This window comes from Zingiber officinale, chromosome 3A (genome assembly GCF_018446385.1).
Source record: "Zingiber officinale cultivar Zhangliang chromosome 3A, Zo_v1.1, whole genome shotgun sequence".
Lineage (NCBI taxonomy): Eukaryota > Viridiplantae > Streptophyta > Magnoliopsida > Zingiberales > Zingiberaceae > Zingiber > Zingiber officinale.
Genome location: NC_055990.1, coordinates 19,702,208 through 19,713,218, shown reverse-complemented (window position 1 = coordinate 19,713,218; position 11,011 = coordinate 19,702,208). Strand labels below are relative to the sequence as shown.

General features: G+C 45.3%; 2 protein-coding genes across 2 annotated transcripts; one reads left to right on the top strand and one right to left on the bottom strand.

Annotated features, from left to right (window-relative positions):
- Nucleotides 1-136: 136 nt before the first annotated feature.
- Nucleotides 137-3,080, bottom strand: LOC122050241 (cation/H(+) antiporter 15-like). The gene is made up of 2 exons (XM_042611164.1): nt 2,605-3,080; nt 137-2,537 (listed from the first exon to the last, which is right to left on the bottom strand). The coding sequence occupies exons 1-2, from the start codon at nt 2,824-2,826 to the stop codon at nt 309-311; spliced, it is 2,451 nt and encodes an 816-aa protein (XP_042467098.1). The 5' UTR covers nt 2,827-3,080; the 3' UTR covers nt 137-308.
- A 517-nt stretch (nt 3,081-3,597) lies between these two features.
- LOC122051266 (S-adenosylmethionine synthase-like) lies at nt 3,598-5,269 on the top strand. The gene is made up of 2 exons (XM_042612296.1): nt 3,598-3,697; nt 3,888-5,269. Exon 2 carries the CDS (start codon nt 3,898-3,900, stop codon nt 5,068-5,070), a length of 1,173 nt encoding a protein of 390 aa, XP_042468230.1. The 5' UTR covers nt 3,598-3,697; nt 3,888-3,897; the 3' UTR covers nt 5,071-5,269.
- Nucleotides 5,270-11,011: the final 5,742 nt, after the last annotated feature.

The following is an 11,011-nucleotide window of genomic DNA, read 5'->3' as shown; positions in this document are numbered from 1 at the left end:
TTTCCTATCACTTTTTTATTTATTAATAAATAAATAAATAAATAAAAGAGTAACTTGATTTTCATAAATTTGATTTTAATTAAAAATATATATAAAATCAATCCTATTCGAAGGGTGGTAGCATGGTTCCCTCACCATAAACTTTGATATTGAGAAGAAATTTTAGAATTAGATGCAAATTGGGTACCTTCCTAACAAGAGGGAGTACAATGATAATAGCTAAACTATACGGTTATATTTCAAAAAGGGTTAAAGTGTAGGGGTTAAATAAACTTTTGCCATGTCCATCGTCTTCCTTGGGGGGCCTCTCAAACTTCCGACTTCATGGCCGCCACCTTCTCCTGCTTCACTTGTTGCACCACCAGCACCGACGCGCTGCCTCCGAAGTCACTGGACGCCAGCATGTCCCCGACCGCCCCCAACTGCGGGCACTCACACCACTCCGTCAGCCCCGCCACCAACGCCGACGACGAGGATCCCTTCCCCACCACGTACAGCTCATGCCAACCCTCCATCCCTCTTATTACCTCCACTGTCTCCTCCGAGTTCCTCACCGCCTTCTCCTTGTACCCCACCGCGGAAGACACATCATGCTTCCGCCTAAACTCCTTCAAACACGCCTCGTCCGCCTCCGCCTCTCCGTGACAAAGCTCATCGGCGTTGGTCTCCTGGTCCACGGTCAGCAACTTCTCCGACCCGTGGAAATTTTCAGTATGATGCTGAGTCGTCATCGGGATGAGTGGACAAGAATCGGAGACGAACCGGAAAATAGAGAGGCTGATGGATGGGTGGTCGGCCATCCGCGATGCCAGCGACAAGGCCTCCCTGTCGTCCGCGCCGCCGAAGAAGAGCACGGCGACGCGGTAGGCGGCGTTCTGGCCTTCTCCAGGCATGCGGTAGGGACCGCTGAAGCCGCGGTCGACGAGGATGGCCACGGAACAGGACGCGGTGTTGAGGACGCTCTCGTTGAGGGCGCGAACCGCGGGGTTGGTCACCTGCATGCCGCCGTCCACGGTGGGCTGCTTATGGAAAGGTAAAATGATGAAGGAGATGCAGTTGTCCTCGGCGACGCCGCACACGTCCTCGTGCATGGTGTCGTAGGCGGAGACGGCGGCGAGGGGTTGGATGGTGACCCCTGGTGTACGTTGCGCGTACGAGTCCAGCGCCTGGATTATTCCCTGCGACCGGTCGTCGAAGGGGGGTTTGTGGAGCTGCTTCTCGTCGCCATCGGCGCTGGCGGCATCGTGGACAACGAGCATAGCGGAGGCGCGGCCGGTGAGCTCGACCAGGTGGAGGGAGAAGACGAAGACAGGGGAGCGTCTGCTGGGGTGGGCGGCCTCGAGGAGGCCGAGCATGGACGGCACGTTGCGGACGTTGTGGATGCACAGTAAAAGGCGGAGCTCTTCGCTATCGTCCGGCCACTGGATCGTCCGCCGCTCGTACGAAACTTGTCTTCTGTTGGTTGTCACCAGTAGCTTTAGCAACGGTGTCACCATCGCCGTCACCATTACCGACATTACCACCAAGATGGAGTACGCCTGCTCGCTCAAGACCTCCGAGTCCCTTCCAATTTTGAGGATGACCATTTCAATGACCCCTTTGGTGGTCATTAGTAAGCCCATGGCAAACCCGTCGGCGAGCGGCATCTCGTACAAATGGCCGACGACCATGCAGGCCACCACCTTGGCGGCGGCGGCCAGCACTACCACCGTCGCTAGCACAACTGCTGACCAGAGATGGTTCACCGACCGGAGATCGGAGCGCAGACCACAAAGGGCGTAGAAGAGCGGAACGAGGAGGCCCTCCACTAAGTCGCCCACCCGCTCCACCAGCTCCACCCCCGTCGGGCGGTAAGGGATGATGAGCCCGTAGATGAAGGCGCCCAATATGGCGTTGATGCCTAGGGCATCCCCCACTAGCGCCCAAGACATTGCCCCGACGAGAACGATGCATACGGTCATTTCCTCTGCTTTCTCCTCGTCCCTCTGCGCGAACCAGAGCACCGCCGGCTTCGCCAGTTTGAAGCTACAGAGGAAGAAGACCAGCCCAGAGAGCAACGCCCAGATGGCGGCCGACGGCTTGCCGCTGGTCATGGAGAAGGCGACGGAGACGAGGATCCAGGCGTAGCTGTCGACGAAGACGGCGGATGAGAGGCTCGCGAGGCCGACGGCGGTTTTGATGAGCTTGAGCTCGGTGAGCGTGCGGGCGAGGACGGAGAATGAGGTGGTGGAGAGGGTGGCGCCGAGGAAGGTGAGGAAGGACATTCGGTTGGCCTCGATTTTGAGGTGAGCATGGACGAGGACGCCAGAGAAGGCGCCGACCGCAAAGGGGAAGACCATGCTCGCGGCGGCGAAGGCAGCATACTTGTGCGACCGCTTCAGCTTCGTTGGATCGATCTCGAGGCCGGTGATGAAGACAAAGTAAATGATTCCGAGGTAGGCGACGACCTCCAAGATGGGCAAACTCCGGTAGGGGAAGATGGTCCGGAGATAGCCGGGAATTTGTCCGAGCCCCATCGGACCGAGAACCAATCCACTCTGATCACATCAAAATCGAATCTTTAACAGAGAAATTTTCCAAAAATCGCATCTCGGTTTTGCGTACCACGATTTCGGAGACGTGGCGAGGCTGGTGGAGGGGGAGGAGGATGAAAGCGACGAGACGGCTGGTGACGGCGATGACGAGGAGTTGGAGGAGGAAGAGGGGGAGGCTGTGGTCGAGGGGGTTGTCGCCGTCCATTCTGCCGATGGCGGTGCTAATGCTGGTGGAGTAGCAGACGATGGGCGTCGAGTTGACGCTCCTCCAGTGGTAGTCCATATTGCTCATCTTGATAGGTACGGCCAATGGACGACGTGTTTGCGGTGGCGATCGACGACGAGCGTATGTTGCAGAGGAGATTGACAACCGTCAAGGAAGAAGATGATGAGGTGGAGGATTTGGAATAAAAGGGCTGCTATTTTGAGACAATTTTTTGGTCTAAATGTGGAAAGAATAATGGAAGAATAAATGGAAGAATAAGAAAACAAAAAACCCAACTTTTAGCAATGTTTTCTAATTTTTCTTTTAAATGATTCCTCACTAGTTTATTTTTTATTTATTTTTATAAAAAAATAGCCTTATATAAAATGTAAAACATACTTTTTCAATTTCAACTTTATATTTTATTTAGTTTGCTGTTATGTTTTTTTTAAAAAACAATTTTATTTTAAAAGAGACAAATAATAATTATAAAATCCTATAAATTTTAATTTTTTTTATATTTTAAAAAATAAATATAAAAATATTATTATTATTTTAGAGGTGCGGTGGTAGAGTACATGCCTGTTCTGTGTTCTAAAACTCACAATGGATCCTTGGCAGTGATGGAGCCCCGATGGAGCCCCAGCAATAGGGGGTTGGTGAGGCTAGCCACCAGCTAACGACCCGACCCCTGGCAGTGATGACGCGTCGGCGTCGCTCTCGGCACCTGCCTCGGACGCTCGTCTACTGTCGGATCAGAGGAGTCCTAATCGGACGGTCTGGAGCAAATCTAGGATCGGCGTCAGAGATTGGTGGGCATTCCCGTCGGCACCTCCGCGCCTATAAATAGGCGTCGGGGTCCGGCAACTGAGAAAACGCGACGGAATCAGCGTATAGAGAAGAAGGCAGCGGAGATCAGGCTTCAGGTATCTCCTCTCGCGTCGTATACTTCCTTCTGGTGAGTCGTCTCGCTTCCGATCTGAGTCCTCCCGGCAAACTTTTTTGAGTTTGATTTGGTTGGAAGTGATGGGGTTTTGTGGTTTTTCCAAATGAATGATTCGATCTAACCTATTTGGGGATTGATCTGATCTTGAATTCTTGCTTCTTGATGTAAAGTACTCTGATGGTTCTTTTCTTTGATGATTCAGCGAGTCCAAGATGGCGGATACCTTCCTTTTCACCTCTGAGTCTGTCAACGAGGGGCACCCCGATAAGCTCTGCGACCAGATCTCCGATGCAGTCCTCGACGCTTGTTTGGAGCAGGACCCAGACAGCAAGGTTGCCTGCGAAACCTGCACCAAGACCAATATGGTGATGGTCTTCGGCGAGATCACCACCAAGGCCGACGTTGACTATGAGAAAATCGTCCGTGCTACTTGCCGTTCCATCGGATTCACTTCCGATGAGGTCGGCCTCGACGCGGACCGCTGCAACGTGCTTATGTACATCGAGCGGCAATCCCCTGACATCGCTCAGGGGGTTCACGGCCACTTCACCAAGCGCCCGGAGGAGATCGGCGCCGGTGACCAGGGCCACATGTTTGGCTATGCGACCGATGAGACCCCTGAGTTGATGCCCCTCAGCCATGTCCTTGCTACGAAGCTGGGCGCTCGCCTCACCGAGGTCCGCAAGAATGGAACTTGCGCTTGGTTGAGGCCGGATGGTAAGACTCAAGTGACTGTGGAGTACCGCAATGACAACGGCGCCATGGTTCCCGTCCGTGTCCACACCGTCCTCATCTCCACCCAACACGATGAGACGGTGACTAATGATGAGATTGCGGCTGACCTCAAGGAGCACGTCATCAAGGCCGTCGTTCCCGAGCAATACCTCGATGAGAAGACCATCTTCCACCTTAACCCTTCTGGACGTTTCGTCATCGGAGGTCCTCATGGCGATGCTGGGCTCACCGGTCGCAAAATCATTATCGATACCTATGGCGGCTGGGGAGCACACGGTGGCGGTGCCTTCTCCGGGAAGGATCCTACCAAGGTTGATCGCAGTGGAGCTTACATTGCCAGGCAGGCAGCCAAGAGCATTGTGGCCAATGGGCTCGCCCGCCGTTGCATCGTGCAGGTCTCATACGCCATCGGCGTGCCCGAACCCCTCTCTGTTTTCGTTGATACCTACAGAACAGGGAAGATCCCTGATAAGGAGATACTGACGATTGTTAAGGAGAATTTCGACTTCAGGCCGGGAATGATCACCATTAACCTTGACCTAAAGAAGGGCGGCCACAGGTTCCTGAAGACAGCGGCTTATGGACATTTTGGCAGGGATGACCCAGACTTCACCTGGGAGGTAGTCAAGCCCCTCAAGTGGGAGAAATAATCTGCCTAAATTGGATCTTGACCTACTACTTCCAGTGATGTATCCAAACTATGATCTTTCTTTCGACTATGTTGCATGGGTTTGTCCCTTAATAATTTTAGTTTAGCTTGCTACATGTTTGTACTAGAACGATAATTTGGAGTTTGAAACAAACTTAATAGCTGTAATTGTTGGATGGAAGAAAAAGGCATCTTTTATAGCTTGCTCTGTCTTCAGTTCATGCTGCCTTTCTAAGTCACGTTGAGAAAACTGATTTTTACATGTTTAATTCCTGCCAAAACTTGATTGCTAGTTCCATGCTGGAAATGAATATGAACGTGGCATAATCTACAAGTCTGGGCATGCCAGATTTGCCGAATCATCCTTATGGTCCTTTACCCACGTCCTCTCTGAGAAACCTTTCTATCTCAATTTCTTGTTGTTTACTGGAAATTATTTGAAGGGTTTACAGCAGAGTAGGGGTTTTTGGCGTGAAATTTGTCTTCACATGCTCATACAAACATCTGGTGTCTAAAATTTCCACCTTGGCTACGAACAGTTAGGTTGTATGTGATGCAGGGCTCTGGGCTGATCCTAAATAGTCCATACAAATACGTTTAATTGAGATAATATTGTTTGTTGATGTGTATTAACTATTCAACCTGATTGATTATATACTCGAGCCTATTTATCTTGTAAATTCTGCAGAATGATAATTTTACTAGTTTCTGAATTATTTGGATCTTGTCAAACAAAAAATAATTGCACAAGACGGCATTTTTTTTCGTGTCGATGGATGCTTTGGAGTTTGTTTGATATGAATGATAGTGTATAAAGAATAGTTGCACTGTTTTACACACTGTTGTTACACATGGATTGTTGGGATACATTGATGAAGTGTTGACATGGTGTACCGTGAGTGATTCTGAAGATAATATAGGATTGATAGTTAAAATAATATACTGATCATGTTAGAATTTTTTGATATTTTTGATGTGATTAATTAAGTTAAAGTTAGATTTTATTATGTCTGAACCTTGTGTCCAAGTGTGTAGGAGCTTAGGAGCATAAGAAGTCGAGCGGAAGACGCAGCTAGCGAGAAGGATACAGGAAGGGAGCCAATGGACTCGGTACATCTGAGGGACGAGGTGTTGCGGAAGAGTACACCGGTGGATGAGAAGGACGTGCGCGACGTTCCGAGGGAAGAAAAGCAGGAGCGGAAGCTTGTTCGAGGAGAAGGCCGGAAAATGGGTGCGAGTGAGACTTATTTTGGTTGACCAAAATTACCCAAACGAAAGAGCCAGAGGAAGAGAGTGAAGTTTGGTAGCTACTGAAGCCTTCTACTGGAAGGCGTCTTCAAGCACTTGAAGACGCCTTCAATATACATGGAAGGCGCCTTCGATAGGTAGAATTTAGTCATTGTTAAAGGATAAAGTTTTATGCTTTGGTGTCTCGCTGGAGACGCCTTTCAGCCACGGATAAGATTTTTCATGGGTTATAAAAAGACCTTGGACCTAGGAAATAGATATCAACTCTTGTATTCTTTTCCTAGTAATAGTCTGAGCAATTAACGAGTGTAAGAGACTTCTCTGCCTTCATCGAAGGAGAGTTTTAGAACTTTCTTTGTCCTTGGATTAACAATCACTTAGGTTGTAACCAAGTAAACCCAGCACTTTTTTCTTTATTTTCTTGTTGTTTATTTTAATTATACTATTGCTACTAATCTGAGTTGAACGGACGAGAAAGGTGTTTGTTTTACTTTTTGACAGATAAACTCAACCCCCTCTTGCCGGCCCTAATTGGTCCAACAAGTGGTACAGAGCCAGGACACCTTGGAAGGACTAACCGTCGGCTGAAGAAACGAGACGATGACCGGTGCAAACATTCACCCACCAAAATTCGAGGGAGAATTCGCGCAATGGAAACGCCGGATGGATGTATTCTTTAAAAAAGATTTTGAAATTCTATTAATTATGAAATGTGAGTTTGTAGTTCTAAAAGACAAAGAAGAATACAGTGGACAAAGAAGGAGCAAGCCGATTTCGTGGCGAATGGTAAAGCAGAATTCCATCTGCCCCAGGAAGTCAATCAAATCGACAGCAACAACTCCGCCAAAGAGCTATGGGAGAAATTCCTAGAACTCCACAAAGGCACTTCAGAAGCAAAGTTAGCAAGGCGAGATATCCTCCGAACTTAGCTAACAAACCTGCGGATGAACAATGGAGAAAAGGTAGCACAACTCCAAGCACGAATCAAAGAACTCATCACTCAACTCAACAATCTTGGAGAATCAGTAACAAACTGAGATACAATCTGGTATGCGCTCAACGCCTTCCCAAGAACTCTAAAATGATCATCCTTAGTAGATACATACTACATCTCTAAGGATTTCGAGGTAAGTACACTAGAGAATTTGTTTTCTACTTTTGAACCTCATAAAACTCGACATACAGATTCTAAAGAAATCGAGAAGTCAAACTACAATCTTACCTTGAAAGCTAAGAAGGAATATCTCGACTCTGAAACATCTATCGACGAAAATGAAGCAGCACTGATGGTATGGAAGTTTAATAAGTTTATTCAATCTAATAAATTTAAGTCATAGACAAAAAGGGATTATCGAAACAAAAGGAAGGTCCGATGCTACAACTGCAACGAAGAAGGGCACATCAAGGATAAATGTCCTAAACTAAAGAAAAATGAGAAGGATGAGGGCAAAACACCAACAAGATCGAAGCACAAGAATTTAAAGGTCACATGGGATGAATCATCGTCCTCTGAGTTCGAGATCGAAGAATACGCCGGACTAGCCTTATTGGCCGACCACCGAAAAGAAGATGAAAGAAGCTCATAAATGAACATTGATGAAGGGCGAGGATCATCAGAGGAAAGCTGCGATGAAGGGAGAGCATCAGATCATGAGGTAAGTGAGGTACGTGCACTATCTCCCAAGAAATCTTTCAATTTTATCAAAATGCTTTCTAAAAATTTGTACAAATTAGAAAAAGAAAGCATTAATTTAAAAAGACAATTAGCTAAATTATGTCCCTTAGAAATGTATGATAATTTAAAATTAGAAAAATGATAAATTAAAAATAGAAATTGAAAAGTTGAAACATAAACATGCATGTTTGAGTTTGAGCAAATCAAAATTTAGAAAGTATGGTAGACTAAACTGATACATTAAAAAACACCAATGACAGCTTAGAAAAATTCTCAGAAGTTATGTATCCCCCAAATTTTTAGTTAGCCCAGTAGAAAAGGAACCTATATTGGGTTCCAAAAACATATTTGAATTGAATTATTTTTTTGGCATTCAGACGAAATTAAATATTTAATTTCTTTAAGAGACTTTGTATAGAAAGTGGTTGTTGCTACAATAATCAAGAAGGCCTAGTATCTCGCCACAACCTAGAAGCCAATTATTGAAATAAAAGTTTAGTTGACTAACTGATAACTATTATAATCTTTTAACAAGTTAAAGTTTTTTTAATTAGTCAAAATATGTTTTTATGGAATTTTTTTTACCTCCCCCAACAAAAAAAAAACAAAAAAAATTCAATTTTTTTTTTAAAACTTTTTCTGTTACTTTTTCCTTTATTTTTTGATGTGATCAAAGGGGAAGGAATAAGTACAAGTTTAGGGCGAGTAAGGGACACTTTTTTAAATTGCATTTTATTACCTAATTTAGTTTGCAACTTAATGCATGTTAATGCTTAACTTACTTTTGCAATTTCTTTATAAAACTTATGTTATTGCAATTTGTTTATTTTTTTCCCTAACTTGAATTTGGGTTGATGCACATCAAAAAGGAGAAATTATTGGAATCCCGTGGTAGTTTTGATATGATCAACCAAGTTAAAGTTATGTCCTGTTGTGTTTGAACATTGTGTCTAAGTGTGTAGGAGCTTAGGAATACAAAAAGTCGAGTGGAAGATGCAGCTAGCGAGAAGGATGACACGGGAAGGGAGCCAACGGGCTCGGTGCATCCAAGGGATGAGGTGCTGTGGAAGAGTACATCAGTAGACGAGAAGGACGTGCGCAACGTTCCGAGGGATGAGAAGCCGGAGCAGAAGCCTGCTTGAGGAGAATACCAGAAAATGGCTTTGGGTGAGCCCTATTTCAATTGGCCAAAATCACCCAAGCGGAAGAGCCAGAGGAAGAGAGTGAAGCTCGGTAGTTGTTGAAGCCTTCTGCTGGAAGGCGCCTTTAAGAACTTGAAGGCGCCTTCAAGCCTTCATGGAAGGCGCCTTCAATGTACATGGAAGGCGCCTTCGACAGGTAGAATTTAGCCGTTGCCAAATGATAAAATTTTATCCTCTGGCGCCTCGCTAGAGGCGCCTTCTAGCCCTATGGAAGGCACTTTCCAACCACGGATAAGATTTTTTAGGGGCTATAAAAAGACCCCTGGACATAGGAAATAGATATCAACTCTTATATTCTTTTCCTAGCAATAGTCTGAGCAATTAACGAGTGTAAAAGACTTTTCTATCTTCACCGAAGGAGAGTTTTAGAGCTTTCTTTGTCCTTGGATTAGCATCCACCTAGGTTGTAACCAAGTAAACCCAACGCCTTTTTCTTTATTTTCTTGTTGTTTATTTTAATTATACTATTGCTTCCAATTTAAGTTGAACGGACGAGAAATGTGTTTGTTTTACTTTTTGACAGATAAACTCAACTCGCTCTTTCTGACCCTAACTGGTCCAACAGATTAAAGTTAAGGTAAGATAACAATCAAAGTTCGGGAATACATATCCGAACGAACCACTTCTTAGAAGTAGGGTTTCCAGCATAAACCCAAACGACCACACAGCCAGTCAAACTTACGGGGCCCGACTCCTGACTCTTCTAATATAAGGTTCTCAACATAAACCCGGACAACCCTATAATCGGTTGGGCATACGGGGCTTAGCTCCCCACTCTCCTATGCAAGTCTGTCAGTGTACAACCGGTCGGGCATACCGGGCTCAACTCCCCACTTTCTTATACAAGTCTCTCAGCATAGAGCGATTGGGCCCTACAGTCGGTTGGATATACGAGGCTTAGTTCTCCACTTCTCTTATGCAAGTTTCTCGGCATACATCCGCTCGGACCTAGAACCGGTCGGATCTCTTCTACAAGACAGCATTGCCAAGGAATCATAAGAACTTGTCAAAGAATAACAACTATCCATCAGAGAATATTTTCTTATTTTGGCATATACACGCATTTGAACCTTCTTATGAGGGTGGTTGTACATCTTCCATTATCTGATGATATGACATATTGTAAGTGGATTTAGAGATAACGTGTCAGTCAAATTTAAGGTGAGCTGGTGGTCAAAGTCATAGTGAGGTGACAGTCAGAGTTAGAATATAAGTAAGCTTCCTCTCGCGCCTTTATTCTAAACTCCCAAGCCATTTGACTGAATTATAAGTGAACATGCTCTCGTGCTTATATTATAGATTCTGAAACCTCTCAATTGAATTATTCTGCTTGGTTGAAATATAAATGGAATAGCTTACACATTTAAGTTCCTGATCTTCGAGGTATTGAACATTTCTTATTAAGAAGCGTTCATGTGGAGTTCATCTTAAACCCCAAAGGCTTTGACAAAAGAAAGTTGGAGAATATATAAAAGCCAGGTATGATATAATAACTGTTAATGCATATTTACAGTTTAGAGGGTTCAATGCATACAATTATTTACATTACAAAATTAGTCAAGCTGACTAAAACGGTCTTTCGGGAAACCATCCAAAATTCACTGGCGATTTATAAATCATTTGGGTGGCTCAGAGGTTAAGTATACAGCTTTGCATAATTCTGTGATGGCTCCCTTATCTCCAAGCGTGAGCATCTTTACGATCTATTGACCAAATTTTAGGCCGAACTCACGAGAATGAACTGCCTAGTTTCAAAACGCTCATTTTCGCTTACCTTGTAGGCTACTAGCTCGGATTTATTAGACTATAACTCGGTA

Bases quoted from the DNA above. Each gene is read 5' to 3' on its own strand.
- LOC122051266 (XM_042612296.1), top strand. From the start codon at position 3,898: ATGGCGGATACCTTCCTTTTCACCTCTGAGTCTGTCAACGAGGGGCAC.
- LOC122050241 (XM_042611164.1), bottom strand. From the start codon at position 2,826: ATGAGCAATATGGACTACCACTGGAGGAGCGTCAACTCGACGCCCATC. The intron at 2,538-2,604 runs GTACGCAAAACC...TGATGTGATCAG, and splicing joins GCCACGTCTCCGAAATCGTG to AGTGGATTGGTTCTCGGTCC.